At 45.7% G+C, this 24,894-nt stretch overlaps 2 protein-coding genes across 2 annotated transcripts in view; one reads left to right on the top strand and one right to left on the bottom strand.

Moving 5' to 3' along the window:
- The window catches only part of LRRN2 (leucine rich repeat neuronal 2), a 17,844-nt gene extending 13,041 nt beyond the window's left edge, over positions 1–4,803 (top strand). The window contains exon 2 of the mRNA XM_066565256.1: positions 692–4,803. Coding sequence (XP_066421353.1) covers positions 943–2,973 — 2,031 coding nt within the window. The 5' untranslated portion in view covers positions 692–942 and the 3' untranslated portion in view covers positions 2,974–4,803. The remainder of the gene's footprint in view (positions 1–691) is intronic.
- On the bottom strand, positions 4,629–24,894 carry MDM4 (MDM4 regulator of p53). The gene is made up of 11 exons (XM_066565257.1): positions 24,778–24,894; positions 20,528–20,633; positions 20,264–20,338; positions 17,461–17,594; positions 16,049–16,098; positions 11,176–11,237; positions 10,344–10,440; positions 8,986–9,146; positions 7,602–7,739; positions 6,996–7,076; positions 4,629–6,189 (listed from the first exon to the last, which is right to left on the bottom strand). The coding sequence occupies exons 2-11, from the start codon at positions 20,600–20,602 to the stop codon at positions 5,659–5,661; spliced, it is 1,404 nt and encodes a 467-aa protein (XP_066421354.1). The 5' UTR covers positions 20,603–20,633; positions 24,778–24,894; the 3' UTR covers positions 4,629–5,658.

Genomic DNA, 24,894 nt, shown 5'->3' with positions numbered 1-24,894 from the left:
CAGGAGATGCTGGGGGGGTTCAAACCTATCCCAGACCTCCCAGAGCATTCCTGATGTTTGGGGGATGTTTTTCCCTAAGGAATATCCCACTGGAGGGCTGCAAATGGGGCTGGAGCTCCCGGATGGGGGATTTGGAGTGGGGGAGGATGAGGAGCAGGGAGCAGAGCCTGCAGGAAGATTATTCCCATGGAAAATTATTCCCATGGAAAATTATCCCCAACTCTAGCAGCTCTGGTTCTGCTCAGCCTGGGCAGATTCCATGGGATAATTCTGATTTTCTGGGATGAGAGGGCACAGAAAATGCCAAGGATATAAAGTGGAATTCATGGATTCGTTTCAGGGATCCTGGGAAGGTTCCATGAGATAATTTCACCCAGATCCCGTGGGATGGGAGAATACAGTTCAATCAGGGAAATAAAACGGAATTCATGGATTTGCTGGGAGGGTCCTGGGCTGATTCCGTGGGATAATTCCACCCAGATTCTCTGGGATGGGAGGGCACAGTGAGTGCCACGGATATAAAACGGAATTCATGGATGTGCTGGGCAGTTTTCAAGGAACGGGGGGGTCCCAGGCAGGGTCCTGGTGGTGCCATCCTCAGGTTTTTACCTCCCCAACCTGTCCCTTGTCCCTGCCCCTTGTTCCCCACTAGCCCAAACCCTTCTCTAACCCAACTTTGCTGTTTTCCCAGGAATGACCTCGAGGAGAAGCCCGGAAGATGCAGCCAAGCACAGGAACGACTCCTTTGGGGAGGAAGAAGAGGCCCAGCTCTGACTGAGGCACCCCCAGCACTTTGAGCTCCCCTTTTTGGGGGCGCCAGGCAGGGGCCAGCCCTTCCAGGGGCTCGCATGGAGCATCTCCCCCCACGGGCGCCGTCCCCACCTCGCCATCACCCCATCGTGGCCAGCTCTGGATGCTCCCTGTGACCTTCCGCAGCCCAAAATGAGAGGCCTCCAGCCCAGCTGCCTCCTGCTGTGCGTGGTGGCCGCCAGCGCCATGCCCACGGTGCCCTGGCGGGTGGCGTGTCCCCCGCGCTGCGTGTGCCAGATCCGGCCCTGGTACACGCCCCGCTCCGCCTACCGCGAGGCGGCCACGGTGGACTGCAACGACCTCTTCATCACCTCGGTGCCCGCGGAGCTGCCCGAGGGCACCCAGACCCTGCTGCTGCAGAGCAACAACATCGCCAGGCTGGAGCAGGGCGAGCTGGGCTACCTGCGGAACCTGTCCGAGCTGGATCTGTCGCAGAACAGCTTCTCCGACGTCTGGGATTTCGGGCTCAGGAATATGCCCCAGCTGCTCAGCCTGCACCTGGAGGAGAATCAGCTCTCTGACCTGCCCGACAGCAGCTTCCCGGGCTTGGGGAACCTTCAGGAGCTCTACCTGAACCACAACCGGCTCCGCAGCATCGCCCCCCGCGCCTTCGCCGGCCTGGGCAGCCTCCTGCGGCTCCACCTCAACTCCAACCTGCTGAGGACGCTGGACAGCCGCTGGTTCCAGATGCTGCCCAGCCTGGAGATCCTCATGGTCGGGGGGAACAAGGTGGACGCCATCCTGGACATGAATTTCCGGCCCCTGGGCAACCTGCGGAGTTTGGTGCTGGCCGGGATGCAGCTGCGGGAGATCTCGGATTACGCCCTGGAAGGGCTGAGGAGCCTGGAGAGCCTGTCCTTCTACGACAACAAGCTGGCAGACGTCCCCAAGAGGGCTCTGCAGCAGGTGCCCGGCCTGAAATTCCTGGATCTGAACAAGAACCCGCTGCAGAGGGTCAAGCAGAGCGACTTCACCAACATGCTGCACCTCAAGGAGCTGGGCCTCAACAACATGGACGAGCTGGTGTCCATCGACCAGTTCGCCCTCATCAACCTCCCCGAGCTGACCAAGCTGGACGTGACCAACAACCCCAAGCTGTCCTTCATCCACCCCAAGGCCTTCCAGCACCTTCCACAGCTGGAGACGCTGATGCTCAACAACAACGCCCTAAGTGCCTTGCACCGGCAGACGGTGGAGTCGCTGCCCAACCTGCAGGAGATCAGCATCCACGGCAACCCGCTGCGCTGCGACTGCGTCATCCGCTGGGTCAACAGCACCCGGCCCCGCGTGCGCTTCATCGAGCCCCAGTCCACGCTCTGCGCCGAGCCCCCCGACCTCCAGCGCCGCCACATCCGCGACGTCCCTTTCCGGGAGATGACGGAGCAGTGCCTGCCGCTCATCTCCACCCGCAGCATCCCGGCGCGCCTGGAGGCCGAGGTGGGTGACAACGTGGCCCTGCACTGCCGGGCGCTGGCAGAGCCGGAGCCGGAGATTTACTGGGTGACGCCGGCCGGGGTGAAGCTGCTGCCGTTCGGGGACGACGGGAAGTTCAAGGTGCACTCGGAGGGGACGCTGGAGATCCGCGGGATCGCGGCGCGTGAGGCCGGGCTCTACACGTGCGTGGCTCACAACCTGCTGGGCGCCGACACCCGCGGCGTCCGCGTGCTGGTCAACCGCTCCTTCCCGCTGGGCCAGGCCGAGCTGGAGCTGCTGGTGGTGGATGTGCAGCCCCACCATGTCCTGCTGGCCTGGCGGCCGTGCCTCAACGCCGTCTCCTCCAACCTCACCTGGGCCAGCTCGGCGCCGGGCTCGGTGCTGGGCTCGGCGCGGATCCCGGCGGGCACCCACAGCTTCAACGTCACCCGGCTGCGCCCCGACACCGAGTACCGGGCGTGTCTGCACGTCACCTTGGTGGCATCGCCGCTCAGGGTGGCCTGCGTGAGCGCCAGGACTAAAGAGGCCAGGCAGGGCATGCCGTGGGGACAGGGGACGCTGGTGACGGCGCTGCTGCTGTGCCTGCTGCTGCTGGGGGTGGCGGTGAGCAGCGGATCCCGGCGGGAATCGCTCCGTGGCATCGCCGGGGCTGTGCGCGTGGTTTATCCCGTGCAGCCCCGGGGACACCTCCTGGCCGTGGAGGTGCAGGCAGCACCCCTGGAGTGCTGAGGGAGGATGGATTTTGGGGGGGTTCAGAGGGATTTTGGGGTGGGTGGGGAGGGGAGAAAGGGTTTTTTACCAAAAAAACGACAGATGCTGGGAAAAAATTGGATTTTGTGGACATGACCTTGAGGAGCCTCAGGATCCATGGGACAGGAGCCTCTGGTGGTCCTGGATCTGTGTGCAGGGGCTGGATTTGGCCGTGGATCCCAAAAAAATCCCGCTGGGAAGATGGGAGGGGACAGACAATGCCTTGGGACAATGCCCCAAGTGGGTGAAGAGCCATAAAAGGAACCCCAAACCTGCGTCCCCCTGGCACCAGGGACACCCCAGAGGTGTCACCTCCTTTGCTGGACAGTCCCTGCTTTGGAAACACAAAAAAAACCCTAAAAACCCCTAAAAGGAAGAAGATTCTTCCTTTGGGATCTGTGTGGGGTCTGGGGTTTCTTTTTTGGGGTTTTTTGGAGTCTTGGGATCATCAAACAAAGCAACCCCAGTGTCACCTCCCTCGCTGGACAGTCCCTGCTTTGGAAATACAAGAAAAACCTAAAAAACCCAAAAAAAAGAGGTTTTTTTCCTTTGGGATCTGTGAAGGGTTTGGGGTTATTTTTGGGTGCTGGGATCATCAAACCAAGTGTCACGCCCTGCTCTGTCACTGCTGTCACCTGGGGGGAAGCAGGAAGGGAGGATCTGGGATGGAAGAATGGGAAATGGTGATGGTGACACTTCCCTGTGGGGCTGGATGGATCCTGGATCCCACAGGATCCCAAAACTTTTGTGGATGAAGGGTAAACCAGGGAAAAAGGAAAAAAAAAAAAAATAAAAACAGGAAGAAAAGAGGGGACGAAGAAGGAACAAAACCTGGGAATGTTGAGATGCACCCGGAGGGGTCCAAGGGGCATCACTGCTATTTGGGATAGGGGGAAAACTTGGATTTGTGAGTTTGATAAATCAGGAAAACCAAGCCTCAGCCATGGGACGGTGGCCCTGAGCACCTTCTCCAGCCGGGAATGTGGATCCTGGAAGGAGGGAGAGCAGCAGGAGCTGGGCGTGGGTGCCCTCTAGTGAGCTCTGCCTTCTCCAGGAGCACTGATCCCAAAAAACAGCTGGAAAAGGGGGAAAAACTCCACTGGGAAAAAGGTGGGGTGGGGTGGGTGACCCCATGAAAATGTCAGAGTGAATGGGATTGGGAATGGGCTGGAGAACAAAGGTTCAAATCCAGAGGCTTTACTGCTGCCAGCACCAAGGGATTTTGCAGACATTGGATGGGGGAAAAAATCTGCCTGGAAAGAGGGAAAAATCTGCCTGGAAAGAGGGAAAAAAATGTATTTGAAAAGGGGGAACAATTTTGCCAGGAAATGGGAAAAAATTGCTTGGAAATGGGAAAAAATTTGCTTGGAAAGGGGGAAAAATCTGCCTCGAAAGGGTGCAAATGGGGCTTTAAATGAATTATTTTATCCCTCAAAACAACGTGTTTAATTTTTAAGCCACTTTTCAAATCACTCAAAAATGAGGATTGTTTTAGCCTAAAGGATGGGTGAGGGCAGGTGGAACATCCCAAATATCCCAGAGCTGCTGGAATTGAATCCTGCTGGACAGAGGCGACGCAGAATAGATTTAAATATACAAAAAAGAGAAGAAATAGAAATTAAGGAGCCCAAAAAGAAAGAAAAATATAACATTATTATTATTATTTTTCCATCTCATTTGTGACCTGAGAGGTGTGGATTAAAAACTTAAGATTTATTTCCCATCTGTGAGCAAGCAATTCTTCACCCTGCCGACCTTAAACAATAAAAAAATTAGGAATAAAGTTCTTCTTCTTCTCTCCAAAACAAATCCCCTGGCCTCCCACCATAAATATTTATTTCTGATTTTAACTATCAGTTCCAAAGGAATTGCACAAGTTGGGATTTATGGAAAAAAAAAAAACATTCCAAAGGTTTCACTTTTTCCCAAATCTGCTGTTCTTGGTCAGGAGAAAGAATCCCGAGGGATAAAATCGGGCTGAAGATGAGAAATTGGGAAAATTTCCAAGCTGGGGATTTGATCTTGAGGTGAATTCCATGAAAAAGTGGATCCTGCAGAGGATTCTTGATGGGATTAAATCTTGGTACTCTTTGGTTTCACTGGCTGAGCTCTGGGATTGGGGATTGAGTGCAAAAATCTTCATTTTGGGGTTATTTTAGGTGCACAAGGTCCTGCTATCCCATAAAGATCCTGATGACCATCCTGATCCTGCAGACCGAGCTCTGGAATTGGGGTTTTTGTGCAAAAAACCCTATTTTTGGGGTTTAGAAGTAGAAGGTCCTGCTAGGCCATGAAGATCCCGATGGCCATCATGATCTCCTTTCTGCACACACTTAAATTGGGATTTGAGTGCAAAAATCCAGATTTTGGGGTTATTTTATGAAGATCCTGATGGCCATCCTGATCTCCTTTTTGCACACACCTAAATTGGGATTTGAGTGCAAAAACCCAGATTTTGGGGTTATTTTATGAAGATCCTGATGACCATCGTGATATCCTTTCCGCACACACTGAAATTGGGATTTGAGTGCAAAAACCCAAATTTTGGGGTTATTTTATGAAGATCCTGATGACCATCGTGATCTCCTTCCTGCACATACTGTAATAGAGCCTTGAGTGCAAAAATTCCAGATTTTGGGGTTACTTTAGGGGCAGGAATCCTCCCTACCCCATGAAGATCCTGATGACCATCTTGATCTCCTTCCTGCACACGGGACACGGCGACCTCTTCTTCTTCAGCATCCTGGCACACCTGAAGCAGGCCACCAGGTGAGCAGTCCTTCCGTGGACAATATTCCCATCCCGAGGCCTGTGCTGGCACAGGAAGCAGGGATTCAGCAGGGTTTTGATGCTCTCCAAAGATTCCATCTCCTCCTCTTTCTTCAGCTTGGCAAAATCCCGATTTTTCCCCTCCTGTGCCAAATCCAAGGACTCGATGGAGCCTTGGGGTTTGTTTTCTCCCAGGAAAAGGTGTTTGGGTTGGCCAGCCGGGGCTGAGATCGTCCTCCTGCAGTCTGGGACATCCATCCCTTCATCCTGCTCCTGGTTTTCCATGGAATTGATGTTGGAAAGGGACAGGGAATGGGGCAGTTTGGGGCAGTCCCTGTACCAGTCCTTGCGCAGGGCCCAGCAGCGGAAGCAGTACCTTTTTCCTGGAGAGTTGAATTTCCTGCACTTGGAGCATTGCCAGCAATCCTGAGGGATTTAAGGCAAAAATTCCAGCAAAAAAAAAATCAATTTATTTTTGGGTATTCCTCGTTTTAGCCATGTGGGAAAAGTAGCAAGGAAGCCTCGTTAAAAAAAAATTTATTTATGAGTGATTTATAAGCTGGAAAATCAACATTTTGTGGCTTGGGATTGATTAATCCCAGATCTGTCCCTCATGAATTCCTCTCCTTCCTCTCTCCCAGCCCTCTGGAAGTATCCAAGTTGGGGCAGCTTATTTTTATTTAATTTTAAAAGAATTTTCAATATTTTGCTCAAAATTCAAGGGGAGAGCTCCTGGAATATGGCAGGAATTTGTTTTCCAGGCTCACCCATCACTTACCAGCTGTTGAATCTGCACAATTAATGGATTTATTAATTCATTATCTCACAGAAAAGGGCAGGAGCTGCACAAGTGCAGAGCCAGGACTCAGCTGTCCAAAGCCAGGGACATCCCCATTTATTCCAGGCTGGAAAATTCTGCTAAAACCATTAAAATTCTGCTAAAAACCATTAAAATTCTGACTTTTTGAGCGATTATAAAGTGCTACTTGAGATTTCCAAGTCCCTTCCAAAGACAATCCTCCAGATTTTCCATCCAGAGGACAACGCGGAATTAAAATCTTATTAAAACCTTATTAAAACCCTTATTAAACCATGCCTGGGTATTAACATAACTACATCCAGCCACTTTTCTTTTCAGAAACCCACACGAAAATCAGCTTTTCCCACCCCAAAACCAGCAGCAGATGTGGGATGAGCCCTTCCAGCCCCAGGTGATCCCAAGGAATTCCCACCTCGGAAGCAGCCTCTGTGTCCGTGTCATCACTCAGGCACTGGGAATCCTCCAACTCATCCAAGCACACATCCTCAGGCACCTGGAATTCCAGAAAAGCCCTGTCAGAGGGTGGGAATGTTGGAATATTCCCTATTTATCATTTGCCTGGTGTTGCACACCCCAAATTAAATGATTACAGCATCACTCTGCTCATTAAATCACTTCTAAAAGTGAATTAAAACCTGTTTTTGCAGTGGTTCTTTTGCAGAATGTTGGTAACTTTTGCTGGTTTACCATGATCAGATTCTCCTCATTGAGTTTTTAGCTGGACTCAATTTTTAAAAGCCTTTTCTAAACTTAATTCCATGATTTTTGATTTATAACTCTTGCAGATATTGGTTAGAAACCCACTTAAGTCGCTGCGAGAAGTTTAATTCATTTTCAATTGATTTTATGCCTTGAAAAATTGAATTTAAACCAAAACCCAAGCAGGAAAACCATCAAACACATGAGGAATGGTGACAGCCTTTTCTAAACAGGATTTCGCCTCTGGATGGGAACAGATCCAGCCTTTCCAAGGGCAGCATGGGATGAATTAAAACAGAGAAAACTGTGCCAGAGGTACCTTGGTGGTGTCACCTTCTTTGACCTCCTCACAGTCCAGCACTTCCACCTTGAGCCCAGCAGTGCCCTGGTCCAGGGGACACTCGTTGAGGAACCACAGGTCATCGGTGGTGTCTGAAACTATGGCAGTGTCAATGTCCTGAGGGGAAACAAACAGGAAAAACCATTTAGGAGCAGCTCCACATTCAGCACTGTCCCGTTTTCCTCTCCAACAACCTCCAACGCCCCGGGCACATCCCTGCCCTCAGACACCCCTTTTGGAAATTTCTGCCTCACACACCCCCCCTTTTCTCAATTTTCATCTCACGGGCCTCCATTTTTAAAATTTTCCCCTCACAGATTCCCTTTTTTCCAATTCTCACCTCACAGGCTCACCCTGTCCCCAATTCCCATCTCACAGGCTCCCCTTTTCCCAACCTTTCCCCAATTTCCACCTCACAAGTTCCCTCCTTCCTCCTCACCAACTCAGTTTTTTCCCAATTTCCACCTCATAGGCTGCCATTTTCCCAATTTTCCCCTCACAGGCTTCTCTTTTCCCAATTTCTCCCTTACAGGCCCTCCTTTTCCCAATTTCCACCTCACAGGTGTCCATTTTTAAAATTTTCCCCTCACAGATTCCCTTTTTTCCATTTTCCACCTCACTAGTTCTCTCTTTTCCCAATTTCCCCCTCACAGGTTTCTCTTTTCCCAATTTCCCCCTCACAGGCTTCCATTTTTAGAATTTTCACCTCACAGATTCCCTTTTTTCCAATTCCCACCTAACAGGCTCCCCTTTTGCAACCTTTCCCCAATTTCCACCTCATAAGTTCCCTCTTTTCCCAATTTCCCCCTCACCAACTCAGGTTTTTCCAATTTCCCCCTCACAGGCTTCCATTTTTAAAATTTTTACCTCACAGATTCAATTTTTTTTCCAATTTCCACCTCACAGGCACTCCTTTTCCCAATTCACACCTCACAGGCTTCCATTTTTAAAGTTTTCTGCTCACAGATTCCCCTTTTTTCCAATTTCCACCTCACAGGCTCCTCTTTTTCCAATTTCCACCTCTCAAGTTCCCCTTTTCCCAATTTCCACCTCACCATTTTCCCTTTTTTCCAACTTCCACCTTTCCATCTCCCCCTTTCAGCGTGGCCACCACCCTACAATGTTCACCCCAATAAAACAAGGGCAACTCATGAAATCCAGGCACCTCTGAGGGCCTTGAGAAAAGAGTTTGGTGGATTTAAAAACCCTAAAATTCACCAATCACCCAAAAAGAAAGGCCCAGAGTGGGAAAAAGGCTGAAAATCCTGGAGTGGGAAGGGAAAAGGGAGAAAAAAATAGAATATTTGATTTCCTTGGAAGTCAAAAGAGGACAGAAGAGGACATGAGGCCCTTCTTTACACACCTGGTTAGTCTGAATATCCGTGGATCCGTTACTCCTGGATTTGTAATTGCTTCTGAGATTCCCTAAAAACCACCATGGCAGCCCAGCCACATCCCATTCCTCAAAAACCAGGTCCAGCTTGGGCTTTTTGCTTTTGGAGAGGTTTTCTATCAAATCACTGTCTGGAAGAGCCAAGCACAGTCCAAGTCATTGGGTAAGAGACACCAGCACAGAAAAAAATTGGGCTCAAATCTGGGTTTTTTGACTTCTTGCATCAGGCTGAGAGCTCTGGGGTTTGGATGCTCCATCTGACAAAAATCCCTGCACAAATCAGGAACATCCCAATGTTCCCAGTGCCCCTGGACTGGGACAGGCTGAGTTTAATTTAAAGTTTCACCACAGAAACACAAACATTTCACCAGCCAGCCCTGAGTGGGTTTCTGGATGGGGAAATGCAGAAAGGACTGGCTGGAATTCTGTTTGCAGCTCCTGAATTCCCAAGAAGTGGGACCCATCCTCCCCATGCTCCAGCCTGGGATCCCAAACTGAGAATTCAGGATCACCTTGGATCTCCCTCCCTCCAGTGCCTGGAGTTTCCAAGGCACAGCCAAGGTTGGTTTGGAAACCCAGGGAATTTTCCAAGGGTTTCCAAGGCTGGTTTGTAAACCCAGGGAATTTTCCAAGGGTTTCCAAGGCTGGTTTGTAAACCCAGGGAATTTTCCAAAGGTTTCCAAGGCTGGTTTGTAAACCCAGGGAATTTTCCAAAGGTTTCCAAGGCTGGTTTGTAAATCCAGGGAATTTCCAGCTCTCCCATTTGAGCTGGAAACAAGGAGCTGCTTTTCCAACTGAGGTTCATTGATAAGAGAGAATAAAAAGTGGAAAAACAGGAAAATTGCTCCCAAAATTTGTGAAATCTCCATGAGTGACCCACCAAAAAAATCTCATAGCAGATCCACCTAAAAATTCCCATTTTTGTTCAGTTCCCTGCTTGGTTTAAAGGGAACGACTGCAGCCAGCCCAGGCTGGGTTCTGTGAGCTCAGGAGCCTCCCTTGGGGAAGGGGGATGGATCCAAAGATAATTCCAGCACTTAAAACACCCTCCCAGCAAGGCCTGGAAGGTTTTTTCTCATGGCATTACTCAGTGAGAGATGGGATTTTGGGGCTTAACCTGTCACTGCATTCAGAGCATTTATTTATGACCAGAAATTAAGAAAATACCTGTGGTGAACTTTGTAACTTCTCAGTCTTTAACACAAAGATTTTTAATTCTTCTGTTCCAAACCAGGGGTTTTTTTTTGAGTCCCTCCTCCAGCATTTTGCTGCTCTGTGTCTCACATGCATTTGCAAACATTGTGATAATGCAGAAATTTGTCCCTCACCTTCACAAGTGTCACATTTGGGCTCTGAGGTAGCAGGGGCTGAGGTTCTGCTGTCACCCTCCAGGATCCCAGAGTCAGATCCTTCCTCCTGGCTGAGCTGCAGGAAGGAAAATCCAGGAATGAGCCCAGCAGAGCTTGCAGGGACAAGGGGATGCAGCACTTCCATCCCCAGGCACCAGCTGCAGGATGAGACCAAGCAGGTAGGAAGAGGAAATAATTTAGAATAAAAACTACAAACTATTTCTCTTTAAAGCCTCTGGAATCAGCAGGAACAACCAAGGAAAAATCTTCAGCTTGGCAATGATCCTAACGTTGGTGTTTTTCATGCAGTAAAAGTTGATTTTGTGACTCTCTGACCTCTCCCAGCCTTCACCCCAACCACACCTGGAAAAAACTTTGGAGGCGCCAAGATTTTTCCAAGGTTTTCACCTCTGCCTGAAAAGCTGCTAGAAACAAATCCTACCTAGGCACAGTGAATTATTTATTTGGCAATTCCTAGTGGGAGAAAAGAGGGGGGGAAAAAGCAGGAAAACAGGGCTGGAGAAGCTGAGGGCTGGAAGTGCTGCAGCCCAGAACAACGCGCTCAGAGACTGGCACTCTGTCACGAGGAGGAGAACAGAGAAGGGTGGCTCTGTCCCTGCTCTGTGGATTCCAGAACTTTTTCAATTTGGGGATTTTTATTTTTTTTCTTTTTTCTCTCAGGAAAAAAAGGTGAGGAGCAGCACAACAAAAAACCAACAAGGACAAAAAAGTTCTGGCAGTCCACCATGCAGAGGTACAGAGAAGGGGCGGCTCTGTACAAGAAAAGAACCCACTGGGCAGTGGGGTTTACCTGCAGCTGGTCTGGGCTGGGCTTAGCGACGCTCTGCTCCTTTGGGAGAGTCTGTGCAGCATCTGCAGATGGCAGGCAAAACACAAGGAAAAGCCTTCCCTGGAAATTCCCACTCTCACAGCACACAGGGCCTGGGGCAAGCAACCAACCAGCCAGGCTTGGCACACCTGGGGGACTCCTGCAGGCCAGGATGGGCTGGGCTGCTCGGGGGGGACCGCTGGAGTTTGGGGAGAGGCAGCTGGGGGAAATTCAGAATATTCTTCCAAAGGGAAAAGTGATTCTACCTGCTATAGCCAAATTCAGAATATTCTTCCAAAGGGAAAAGTGATTCTACCTGCTATAGCCAAATTCAGAATATTCTTCCAAAGGGAAAAGTGATTCTACCTGCTATAGCCAAATTCAGAATATTCTTCCAAAGGGAAAAGTGATTCTACCTGCTATAGCCAAATTCAGAATATTCTTCCCAAAGGGAAAAGTGATTCTGTCTGCTATAGCCAAATTCAGAATATTCTTCCCAAAGGGAAAAGTGATTCTGTCTGCTATAGCCAAATTCAGAATATTCTTCCCAAAGGGAAAAGTGATTCTACCTGCTATAGCCAAATTCACAATATTCTTCCCAAAGGGAAAAATGATTCTGTCTGCTATAGCCAAATTCAGAATATTCTTCCCAAAGGGAAAAGTGATTCTGTCTGCTATAGCCAAATTCAGAATATTCTCCCCAAAAGGAAATATTAATCCTTTTGCTATAGCCAAATTCAGAATATTCTTCCAAAGGGAAATATTATTCCTTTTGCTATAGCCATCCCAAATTCAGGATATTCATCCCAAAGGGAAATTTTTTTTTTTTTTTGCTACAGCCAAATATTCAGAATATTCTTCCCAAAGGGAAAAGTTATTCTTACTCCTACAGCCAAATATTCAGAATATTCTTCCCAAAGGCAAAAGTTAATTCTTACTCCTACAGCCAAATATTCAGAATATTCTTCCCAAAGGGAAAAGTTATTCTTTTTCTTTTGGATTTGGAATTGCTCCTGAGGTTGCCTAAAACCACCACAGCTTTGTGGGATTTTCCCTGGAGTTTCCAAGGCTCTTCTGTACATCCAGAGAATTTCCCCCAGTCCCATTTCAGCTGGAACCACCCACGTTTTGCAAGGAGCTGCTTTTCCACCTGAGGATCTTCAAAACGAGAGAATAAAAAGTGGAAAAACAGGAAAATTTATTCTGAAAGCTCCGTGAGTGTCCCAGCAAGAAATCCCATGGGGGAAATGTCAAAATATGACAGATCCATCCCCAAAAAAATCCCATTTTTGTTCAGTTCCCTGCTTGGCTTGCCAGGGAATCCCACCTGGAAGGTGAACAGGATTTTTTTGGGGGGAATTTCTGAGGATTTCTTGCTCTTCTTGAAAGGTTTGGGCAGGAGGATAAAAAGCAAAGAAAGGAAAATTCCATGCACAGGGCTGGACACAGCTGGATCCAGCTGGTCCCAAGAGTTAATTAAAAGGCTGAGCTAAATTAACAAGAATCCAATTAACAGGGATCCTTCTGAGCCTGGCTTTGAGCAGAGAGAACAAAAGATGCCAGGCTGGCTCCTGCCTGCTCCCCTTTCCATGGAACAGAAAACTCCCTTTGGATGAGGCTGAATCCCACCAGGAATCACACCTGGATTGGGAAGATCCGAAAATGGCAGAAAATTCCACCTAAAAATGGCCTTAAAATGGAGGAAAATTCAGAAATTCCTGGTTTTTTCCTCCTTCCAGCTGTTGGGGTTTAATTCCTGACGGAAAACAGGAGCCTGGGCTCTGCAGGGAGACGGGAACAGGGAGAAACCTTTCCAAAATCTGATTTTCAGGGAGTGGAAATACTCCAGGGGCTGGAAAATTCCATAAAAACCAGCCTGAAGTGAGGGATTCCTAAATGCAGCCTGGGGGAGTCAGACTTGGGAAAAGTGGGCAGGAAATTGGGAAAGTGGCCAAGGAAAGGAGGGAAATTAGAAAAGAGGAAAAAATTAGAAAAGGGGGAAAGAGTTAGAAAAGAAAAGGGGGAAATTAGAAAAGGGGGAATTGGAAAAGAAAAGGGGGGAATTAGAAAAGAAAAGGGGGAAATTAGAAAAGAAAAGGAGGAAATTAGAAAAGAAAAGGGGGAAAAGAATTAGAAAAGAAAAGGGGGGAAATTCCAAAAAGAAAGGGGTGAAAATCAGAAAAGAAAGGGGGTGGAAAATTATAAAAGGGGGGAAATAATAAAAGAAAGGGGGAAAAATTGACAAGGAGAAAAATGAGGCAGGAAGGGGGAAATTAGACAAGAAAGGGGAGAAATTAAACAAAAGGGGGGAATTAGAAAAGGAAGGGAGAAAAATTAGACAAGAGGAGGAAAATTAAACAAATCCAGTCATTCCTGTGCTGGGCTGGAAAAAAGCAAAGAGCTGGGAAAGGAAGGAAAATGGGTGGGAAAGGAAGGAAAATAGGGGAGAAAGAAGGAAAATGGGAGGGAAAAGGAAGGAAAATGGGAGGGAAAAAGAAGGAAAAGGGGAGGGAAAAGGAAGGAAAATGGGAGGGAAAAGGAAGGAAAATGGGAGGGAAAAAGAAGGAAAAGGGGAGGGAAAAAGAAGGAAAATGGGAGGGAAAAAGAAGGAAAATGGGAGGGAAAAAGAAGGAAAATGGGAGGGAAAAAGAAGGAAAATGGGAGGGAAAAGGAAGGAAAAGAGGAGGGAAAAGGAAGGAAAAGGGGAGGGAAAAGGAAGGAAAAGAGGAGGGAAAAGGAAGGAAAAGGGGAGGGAAAAGAAGGAAAATGGGAGGGAAAGGAAGGAAAATGGGAGGGAAGAGAAAGAAGGAAAAGGGGAGGGAAAGGAAGGAAAATGGGAGGGAAGGGAAGGAAAAGGGGAGGGAAAGGAAGGAAAAGGGGAGGGAAAAGGAAGGAAAACGGGAGGGAAAAGGAAGGAAAAGGGGAGGGAAAGGAAGGAGAAGGGGAGGGAAAAGAAGGAAAAGGGGAGGGAAAAGAAGGAAAAGGGGAGGGAAAAGAAAGAAGGAAAAGGGGAGGGAAAGGAAGGAAAAGGGGAGGGAAAAGGAAGGAAAAGGGGAGGGAAAAGGAAGGAAAAGGGGAGGGAAGAGGAAGGAAAAGGGGAGGGAAAGGAAGGAAAATGGGAAGGGAAGGAAAGGAAGGAAAATGGGAAGGAAAGGAAGGAAAAGGGGAGGGAAAAAGAAGGAAAATGGGAGGGAAGAGGAAGGAAAAGGGGAGGGAAAGGAAGGAAAATGGGAAGGAAAGGAAGGAAAATGGGAGGGGAAAGAAAGGAAAAGGGGAGGGAAGGGAAGGAGAAGAGCCCGAGGCTCCTCCCTGTGCACGCACAGCCAGGCTGCTCGGCCAAGCCTGCCTGGTTTGGGTCACACTCACACACAGCCAGGTCTAACTGAGCCCAGGAACGGCTTCTCCTGAGCCAGGCCTAAGGTGAGGCCAGGGCTGGCGGGAAAGGCAGCGAGCTCAGCTCTGCACACACACAGCTCGCTCTGGGAGGAGGCAGCAGCACTCACACAATGCTCCTACAGCTAAAACGTCCAAAGAGAATTCAAAAGATTTCTGTGGTTTTTTTAATTTGGATTTATTTTCTAGAAGAATCTCCTGTAAAAAATCCAAGGCAGAAATGGCCACGTTTCTAATTTTAATTTAATTTCATTTTTAAGTTTTCCACACGTGCCTGAGCCCTCCTGAAGGTTTAAATCAATTTTGTCTTTTTTTAAAAAATGGGAAATGTGGCACAAAATTCCAGAGCTGTGGATCAAATCCATTTTATCTGTTTAAAAAATGGGAAATGTGGCACAAAATTCCAGAGCTGTGAATTAAATCCATTTTATCTGTTTAAAAATGGGAAATGTGACACAAAATTCCAGAGCTGTGGATCAAATCCATTTTATCTGTTTAAAAATGGGAAATGTGACACAAAATTCCACAGCTGTGGATTAAATCCATTTTATCTGTTTAAAAATGGGAAATGTGACACAAAATTCCACAGCTGTGGATTAAATCCATTTTACCTGTTTAAAAATGGGAAATGTGACACAAAATTCCACAGCTGTGGATTAAATCCATTTTATCTGTTTAAAAAATTGAAGATGTGGCACAAAATTCCAGAGCTGTGGATTAAATCCATTTTATCTGTTTAAAAAATTGGAAATGTGGCACAAAATTCCAGAGCTGTGGATTAAATCCATTTTATCTGTTTAAAAATTGAAGATATGGCACTAAAGTCCACAGCTGTAGATTAAATCCTTTCTAAATCCATTTTATCTGTTTAAAAAATTGAAGATGTGGCACAAAATTCCAGAGCTGTGGATTAAATCCATTTTATCTGTTTAAAAAATTGGAAACGTGGCACAAAATTCCACAGCTCTGCCAATTTTTTGATTTTTTTCCCCAGTCCTACACCAAGAACTGGTTTCAAGGAAGTCACTCCAGCTCAGAATAATTTGAGAATAAATTTCCATTCTGATGGAGTTGAAATTGAATTCCTCTCATGAGCTGGGGAAGCTGCGAGGTTCAAGGTTAAAGCCTTGCAGAATTTTTAGCACTCTTAGAGATGATCAAAATATAAAATGAGGTGAGAGCAAGAAATTGCAGCTCTGAAGCTGAAAAAAAAATCTCAAAAGCTGGATTCCAGTCAAGGAGGAGATTTCAGGATTCAAATTTGGGGTTTTTTTTTGGGCACCACTCAAACAGCTCCTGGCACACAGAAAAGACACAAACTCCGAGAGATTCGCTTGGCAACGTTTTTCAGAGAAGTTTATTCCTCCTGCAGCCCCAGGATTTGGCATTTTCCTGGATTTTTGTTCATTTTTTTTGGTACTTACCAGGTCAGAGCAACATTTATGGAACGGGACCAACCTACCTGGGAGGGCAGCAGGGCTCAGGTTCCTCTTCAGCATCTCGTACACGGGGCTGGGGAGGGCCAAAAATCCCCTTTAGTGGCCACAGGGAGCCCAGAAACCCCAAACCCATTTGGTGCTTTTATGGATTTGATCCTTAAAATTCTTAGGGAGTTTGGTTTTCCTACAGATCCCAGAAATCACAGAGGATTTTCTTCTAGAGACCTCAAAAAACAGGGGGATTTTTACTAGAGAGACCCCAAAAAAAGATTTTTTTGTTTTCCTAGAAGGATCCCAGAAACCACAGGGAATTTTTCCCGAGAGATCCCAAAAACCAGAGAATTTTATTCCTAGAAAGTTCCCAAAATCCCACAAAGAACTGTTCCTAAAGATCCCAAAAAACAGAGAATTTTTTCCCTAGAGACCCCAAAAACCAGAGAATTTTTTTCCTAGAGAGTTCCCAAAAATCCCACAAAGAACTGTTCCTAAAGATCCCAAAAAACAGAGAATTTTTTCCCTAGACACCCCAAAACCACTGAGGTGTTTTCCCTAGAAAGCCCCAAAAACCCCACAGGGAATTTTCCCTAGAGATCCCAAAAACCAGAGAATTTTTTTTTCCTAGAGAGATCTCAAAAAAACAGTGAGGTTTTTAAAAAAATGGCAAATTTTTTTCAGATTTTCTGAATTAAAATGGCAACTTTTTTTTTCAGCTTTTCCAGCTAAAAAATGGGTATTTTTTTTCATATTTTCCAGCTAAAAACGGGCAGCTTTTCAAGATAAAAATGTGAATTTTTTTCAGCTTTTCCAGCTAAAAAATGGGTATTTTTTTTCATATTTTCCACCTAAAAACGGGCAGCTTTTCAAGATAAAAATGTGAATTTTTTTCAGCTTTTCCAGCTAAAAAATGGGTATTTTTTTTCATATTTTCCACCTAAAAACGGGCAGCTTTTCAAGATAAAAATGTGAATTTTTTTCAGCTTTTCCAGCTAAAAAATGGGTATTTTTTTTCATATTTTCCAGCTAAAAACGGGCAGGTTTTCAAGATAAAAATGTGAATTTTTTTCAGCTTTTCCAGCTAAAAAATGGGTATTTTTTTCATATTTTCCACCTAAAAACGGGCAGCTTTTCAAGATAAAAATGTGAATTTTTTTCAGCTTTTCCAGCTAAAAAATGGGTATTTTTTTCATATTTTCCACCTAAAACCAGGCAGCTTTTCGAGATAAAAATGTGAATTTTTTTCAGCTTTTCCAGCTAAAAAATGGGTATTTTTTTTCATATTTTCCACCTAAAACCAGGCAGCTTTTCAAGATAAAAATGTGAATTTTTTTCAGCTTTTCCAGCTAAAAATGTGAATTTTTTCAGATTTTTCCAGAGAAATTTTTTTTTTTTTTAGCTTTTCCTGCTAAAAATGTTTTTTGTGTTTTTTTTCCCCTACCTGGGGTCCTTGACAGAGAAGCTCTGCAGTCCCAGCAGCTCTCCCAGCTGATCTCCCCCACAGTGCACCAGGTGCTGCTGCCTCTTGTCGTAGAGCTGCCGGGCCATGATGTACTGGCCCAGGAAATGCATCACCTGTGGGGACAGGACACTGCTGGGAACTCACTCCCTGGTGTTTGGGATGCTGGGAGGGGATTAGAGGGGATTTTGGGGTGGTAGATATGGGGGGGGTTGTGTTGGAGCAAAGGTTTGGGGTTGGTGATGGTTGGTGAGGAGGATGGAAATGTCCTGGTTCAAAAATCCCAGTTCAAAATGGGGCTATCCCCAGTTCAAAATGGGGTTATCCCAGTTCAAAATGGGGCTATCCCCAGTGCAAAACGGGGCTAAGGTTTCTCCAAAAGTGACCCTGAAGTGTTCCCAAAAACTGACCCTGAAGTGTCCCCACAGTGACCCCAGCGTTCCCAAAAACTGCCCCTGAAGCGTCCTCAAAAAGTGACCTCAAATGTGCCTAAAGTGTCTCCAAAAACTGACCCTGAAGTGTCCTCAAAGTGACCCTGAAGTGACCCCACAGTGATCCTGAAGTGGCCCTGAAGTGTCCCCAAAATAACCCAAAATGACCCTAAAGTACCCTCAAAATGACCCTGAGGTGCCCCAAAAAGTGACCCCAAAGTACCCCTAAAAAGTGACCCTTAAGTGCCCCCAAAAATGCCCTCAAAGTGATCCTGAAGTGACCACAAAAAGTGACCCCAAAGTGTCCTCAAAGTGACCTTGAAGTGCCCCCAAAAAGTGACTTTGAAGTGCCCCAAAAGTGCCCCTAAAGTGCCCTCAAGATGACCCGGAAGTGCCCCAAAAAGTGACCCCAAAGTGCCCCTAAAAAGTGACCCCAAAGTGTCTCCTCAAAGTGACCCTTAAGTGCCCCCCAAAAATGCCCTCAAAGTGATCCTGAAGTGCCCCCAAAAAATGCCCTCAAAGTGACCTTGAAGTGCCCCAAAGTGACTCCAAAGTGCCCCTAAAAAGTGACCCCAAAGTGTCCTCAAAGTGACCCTGAAGTGCCCCCAAAAAAAGCCCTCAAAGTGATCCTGAAGTGACCCCAAAAAGTGACTTTGAAGTGCCCCTAAAGTACCCTCAAGATGACCCTGAAGTGCCCCAAAAAGTGACCTCAAAGTGCCCCTAAAAAGTGACCCCAAAGTGCCCCCAAAAAATGCCCTCAAAGTGATCCTGAAGTGACCCCAAAAAGTGACCTTGAAGTGCTCCAAAAGTGCCCCTAAAGTACCCTCAAGATGACCCTGAAGTGCCCCAAAAAGTGACTTCTAAGTTACCTCTAAAAAGTGACCCCAAAGTGTCCTCAAAGTGACCTTGAAGTGCTCCAAAAGTGACCTTGAAGGGCCCTCAAGGTGACCCTGAAGTACCCCAAAAAGTGACCCTGAAGTGCCCCTAAAAAGTGACCCCAAAGTGTCCTCAAAGTGATCCCAAAAAGTGACCTTGAGGTGCCCCAAAAGTGCCCCTAAAGTACCCTCAAGATGACCCTGAAGTGCCCCAAAAAGTGACCTCAAAGTGACCCTTAAGTGCCCCCAAAAATGCCCTCAAAGTTACCTCTAAAAAGTGACCCCAAAGTGTCCTCAATGTGACCTTGAAATGCCCCCAAAAAGCGACCTTGAAGTGCTCCAAAAGTGACCCCAAAGTGCCCCTAAAAAGTGACCCCAAAGTGTCCTCAAAGTGACCCTGAAGCGCCCCCAAAAAATGCCCTCAAAGTGATCCTGAAGTGCCCCCAAAAAATGCCCTCAAAGTGACCTTGAAGTGCCCCAAGTGACTTCAAAGTGCCCCTAAAAAGTGACCCCAAAGTGTCCTCAAAGTAACCTTAAAGTGCCCCCAAAAAATGCCCTCAAAGTGATCCTGAAGTGACCCCAAAAAGTGACTTTGAAGTGCCCCTAAAATACCCTCAAGATGACCCTGAAGTGCCCCAAAAAGTGACCCTGAAGTGCCCCTAAAAAGTGACCCCAAAGTGACCCTGAAGTGCCCCCAAAAAATGCCCTCAAAGTGATCCTGAAGTGACCCCAAAAAGTGACCTTGAAGTGCTCCAAAAGTGCCCCTAAAGTACCCTCAAGATGACCCTGAAGTGCCCCAAAAATTGACCCCAAAGTGTCCTCAAAGTGACCTTGAAGTGCCCTCAAGGTGACCCTGAAGTGCCCCTAAAAAGTGACCCCAAAGTGTCCTCAAAGTGACCTTGAAGTGCCCCCAAAAAATGCCCTCAAAGTGATCCCAAAAAGTGACCTTGAGGTGCCCCAAAAGTACCCTCAAGATGACCCTGAAGTGCCCCAAAAAGTGACCCCAAAGTGCCCCTAAAAAGTGACCCCAAAGTGTCCTCAAAGTGAGCTTGAAGTGCTCCAAAAGTGACCTTGAAGTGCTCCCAAGGTGACCCTGAAGTGCCCCAAAAAATGACCCCAAAGTGCCCCTAAAAAGTGACCCCAAAGTGTCCTCAAAGTGACGTTGAAGCGCTCCAAAAGTGACCCTGAAGTGTCCCAAAAAGTGACCCCAAAGTGCCCCTAAAAAGTGACCCCAAAGTGCCCCTAAAAAGTGACCCCAAAGTGTCCTCAAAGTGACGTTGAAGCGCTCCAAAAGTGACCCTGAAGTGGCCCTAAAATGGGACCCAGAAGTGCTCCCCCAGTGTCTCCAAAGCGTCCCCACAGGTAAACCGGGACAATTCCCAGGGCATGAAGGAGCGAACCCCACCCCAAACCCCAAACCCCAAAGCCCAAACCCCAAATCCCGCCCGGGCCAGGGCCAGGCCGGGGAGGTGCCCCCACCTCTTTGAGCGTGAAGGAGTCGCCCTGGGCGCCCGCGGCCTGCAGGATCCTCAGCAGGGGCAGCTTGGGAACCACCTGGAAAACACGGCAGGGATCTCCTGGAATTCTGGGATCGAACCTGGAACCAGCCCCAAAACACACCCACAGATTCTCCAGATTTAAATATATTTAGATTTCGTAAAAAAATGGCTGTTCCGAGAAGGAAATAACACAGATAAATGATGGGAGTGAGGGGTAATTAGCTGATAATTAATCGAGAATTACCTGATTGGCTTGGCCCAGGGTGATCCTGCAGGAATTCCCAGCTCCTGGAGGTTGGGTGGAATTTGGGAAGCTCATCCTGGCAGTGAGGAGCTGTTCAAGCACCAACCTGGAAATGGATTTGGGGTTTAAAATCGGCCCTAAAATTGTATTTTTAATCCTGGCCCGGGGTCTCTCCCACTTTGTGCTGCTCCGGGGGAAGGTGGGGAAAAAGGGGAAAAAAAAAAAAAAAAAAAGAAAAATAAAAAGAAAGGAAAAATATTTGGGAAGAGTTGGTTCAAGCACATCAAATATTCAAATTTCTAGATTATAATTCAAATTTCTAGATTATAAGGAAGGAAAAAATATTTGGGAAGAGTTGGGTCAAGCACATCAAATATTCAAATTTCTAGATTATAAGGAAGGAAAAAATATTTGGGAAGAGTTGGGTCAAGCACATCAAATATTCAAATTTCTAGATTATAAGGAAGGAAAAAATATTTGGGAAGAGTTGGGTCAAGCACATCAAATATTCAAATTTCTAGATTATAATTCAAATTTCTAGATTATAAGGAAGGAAAAAATATTTGGGAAGAGTTGGGTCAAGCACATCAAATATTCAAATTTCTAGATTATCATTCAAATTTCTAGATTATAAGGAAGGAAAAAATATTTGGGAAGAGTTGGGTCAAGCACATCAAATATTCAAATTTCTAGATTATAAGGAAGGAAAAAATATTTGGGAAGAGTTGGGTCAAGCACATCAAATATTCAAATTTCTAGATTATAATTCAAATTATAACAGCTTCAATCCCTTCCCCAGTTCATATTTTCCTAAATTTTAATCGATTTCTGAGGGAAAAAAATGAAAATATTGAACACAAACAACTTTAAAATGAGCTGGACAGGGTAGATTCAAATGTATTAAATATTTAAGTTTATGAAATGCACAGAAAGTGACCTGGAATAATTCAAATTATAACAGCTTTAATCCCTTCCCAAGTTCAAATTTCCTTAAATTTTAACCGATTTCTGAGGGGAAAAAAACCCAAAATATTGACCACAAACAACTTTAAAATGAGCTGGACAGGGTTGATTCAAACTTAATAAATATTTAAATTTGTGAGGAGCATTAACAGTGACTTGGAATAATTCAAATTACAACAGCTTTAATCCCTTCCAGTTCATATTTCCCTAAATTTTAATCGATTTCTGAGGGGAAAAAACAAAATATTGACCACAAACAACTTTAAAATGAGCTGGACAGGCTAGACTAAAACTTAGTAAATATTTAAATTTATGAAGAGCATCGACAGTGAACTGGAATAATTCAAATTATAACAGCTTTGATCCCTTCACAGTTCATATTTCCCTAAATTTTTAACCGATTTCTGAGGGGAAAAAAATGAAAATATTGAACACAAACAACTTTAAAATGAGCTGGACAGGGTAGACTCAAACGTAATAAATATTTAAATTTGTGAAGAGCATTGACAGTGAACTGGAATAATTCAAATTATAACAGACTCACTCCCTTCACCAGTTAATATTTCTCTAAATTTTAACCGATTTCTGAGGGAAAAAACCCAAAATATTGACCACAAGCAACTTTAAAATGAGCTGGACAGGGTTGATACAAACTTAATAAATATTTAAATTTGTGAGGAGCATTAAGAGTGACTTGGAATAATTCAGATTATAACAGCTTTAATCCCTTCCCGGTTCATATTTTGCTGAATTTTAATAAATTCATGAGGGAAAAACCCCAAAATATTGACCTCAAACAACTTGAAAATGAGCTGGACAGGGTAGACTCAAACTTAGTAAATATTTAAATTTGTGAGGAACATCGACAGTGAACTGGAATAATTCAAATTATAACAGACTCACTCCCTTCACCAGTTAATATTTCTCTAAATTTTAACCGATTTCTGAGGGAAAAAACCCAAAATATTGAACACAAACAACTTTAAAATGAGCTGGACAGTGTTGATACAAACTTAATAAATATTTAAATTTGTGAAGCGCATCGACAGTGAACTGGAATAATTCAAATTATAACAGCTTTGATCCCTTCACAGTTCCTATTTCCCTAAATTTTTAACCGATTTCTGAGGGGAAAAAATGAAAATATTGAACACAAACAACTTTAAAATGAGCTGGATTTACCGACCTTGACTTTTTGCGCCTGGCAGGAATATCCTGGGATTATTTTCCCGGGATTTTGCTGCGGGATAATTCCCGAGGATGCTCCGGGAGTTTTTTGGTTTTTTTTTTTTTTTCTAAAATTCGCTTTTTTCAAACCTCGCCCGAGGGAGGGACACGGGGAGGGACCGAAAGCGGCCGATAACGGCTGGGCTGAAAATCAGCGCGAAAAAAGGGAAAAAAATTCGGATTTTATCTCCCTCCCCTTTTCCTGGAAAGAAATTCAGGGCTGAGGGCGGCGAATTTTAACCTTTTCAGCGCTGATTTTATCACTCGAAACCTCCGGGTTTTGCAGGGAAATGATTTTTTTTAGGTAGTTTGCTTCTCATTAATATTCGTATTTATTCAGAAATTGATTTTATTAATTTTTAACCTTAATTAAGGTTTTGTTCACGAGTTTTAAAATATTTCCAGGAGAAAATGGAATAAAATTTAGGTGCATAGCCCCATTGAAAAGCTCCCACGTGGTGGAAATTCCTAAAAAAATAATGGAATTTTGTGCTCGGCCGGCTCAGAAATTTGGGATAATTCCAATCCCAAATTTGGGATCATTTCACTCCCTAAATTGGGATTTCACCTCCCAACCCCCGTCCAGAAAGGGATTTCCGGGGATTTTTAGGTGCTGAAAAATCTCGAGAGGAAATCGTGAATCACCCCCGAGTCATGAGCTGAGCAAATTTTCCACTCCAAAATTTCACCCCAGCCGGGGGAAAGACTCATTTGCCCCTTTTATGACTAAAAAAATGCCTTTTTTATGACTGAAAATTCCTTTCTGAGTCACCAAAAACCCCCAAGAAACCGCAGCTTTTTTAAAACTAAAACTCTCAAGTGGCTGAAAAGTCAAATTAAAATTTATTCAAGCTTTGATGGCTTTTATTAAAGACTAAATTGAATGAAAAAATTCGCCTTTAAATTCCATTTAAAGTAGAACACACAGCAGGGGTTGGGTTCAGGTAACAGCAATTTTTTTCACCTTTCAAATAAAGTAAAATATTGAAAATAAAGTTGAGATTTTAGGGAATTTTAGGTAAAACAGCCCTGAAGGGGAGGATTTAAACAGGCACTGATGCAATCATGAGGTCACTGATAAATTAATTAAGTTTGTCCTCATCAATCCCTGGGCGGTTTCATACCTTAAATTTAACCCTTTTAATTAAAAATAAACTTTTAAAATTCTGATTTGTACCTCAGTTTTGTGGCCGGCACGATGCATTTGGAAATCTGGGCAAATTTTGGGAATTTTGCCCCAAAATGCCACCAAAACCTCGGGTAAATAAAAAATAACAAATCGAAAAAAAACATTGTGCAACTGTTCCCTGGGTTGTGAAATGTTGCGAAAGCCGGGAGGAAAACCAAAAGTGATCCATTAAAATGACAAAAAAAGCGAATTTCCCTGCAAATGTCCCTAAATCCCCGCAGGAATTTGGGATAAGGAAACGCTTCCACCACCTTGAATGTTCCTGATTTGTGGCTATTTTTATTTTAAAAGGAAACAAATGGTTTTCTTGAGGTTTATCCACAATAGTCGAGGCAGTTTAACCCAATAAAACCAAAAAAATTGTGGGATTAATCCCTCAGCTCGCGTTTATGGGGTGAAATCCTGGAAAAAATGGAATTCCAGAGCGGTTTGGGATGGAAAAAACCTAAAAATTTATCTCATTCCACGGGCAGTGACAATCCACAATCCCAGGTTTTTCCAACCTGCTTCCAGGGATGGGGCAGCCACGGATTCTCTGGGAATTTCATCCCAGGGAAGGATTTATTCCCAAAATCCCGATTTATTCCCAAAATCCTGGTGCGAGCCTGCAGCCATTCCCCCTTCTCCTATCACTCCAGGCCTTTGGGATCATTCCCCATCCATCTTTCTCGATAGGGCTCATAATTAAACCACCCCGAAGTTTCCCTTGTCCAGGCGGGACAATCGAAATTATCTCAGAATTTCGCGGGAAGAGATAAAAATTCACGGACGCTCCCGCCGCCCCAGGCCCCTCCCGCCGGCACCGCCTCCCGCCCCCCCTCGGCCTCCTCAGCCCCCGGGACCCCCGCGTTCCCCTCAGCGCCCTGCTCACCCTACAGCCGCCCCATGGGCTCCGGGCAGGGGGTTGGGGAGGGGAAGGAACCCCTACACCCCCTGAGGCCTCCGTGCCTCCATTTTAGCGGGGTCCGGGCCGCCGCTTCCCCTCGCG

This window comes from Molothrus aeneus, chromosome 24 (genome assembly GCF_037042795.1).
Source record: "Molothrus aeneus isolate 106 chromosome 24, BPBGC_Maene_1.0, whole genome shotgun sequence".
In the NCBI taxonomy this organism is placed as follows: Eukaryota; Metazoa; Chordata; class Aves; order Passeriformes; family Icteridae; genus Molothrus; species Molothrus aeneus.
Note: the sequence above shows the minus strand (reverse complement) of the source record. Positions and strands in the feature narration are given on the sequence as shown.

Bases quoted from the DNA above. Each gene is read 5' to 3' on its own strand.
- MDM4 (XM_066565257.1), bottom strand. From the start codon at position 20,602: ATGAGCTTCCCAAATTCCACCCAACCTCCAGGAGCTGGGAATTCCTGC. The intron at 17,595-20,263 runs GTGGGGGCACCT...CTGTCCCCACAG, and splicing joins ACTCCTTCACGCTCAAAGAG to GTGATGCATTTCCTGGGCCA. The intron at 11,238-16,048 runs GTAGGTTGGTCC...TGCCATCTGCAG, and splicing joins GAGCCCTGCTGCCCTCCCAG to ATGCTGCACAGACTCTCCCA.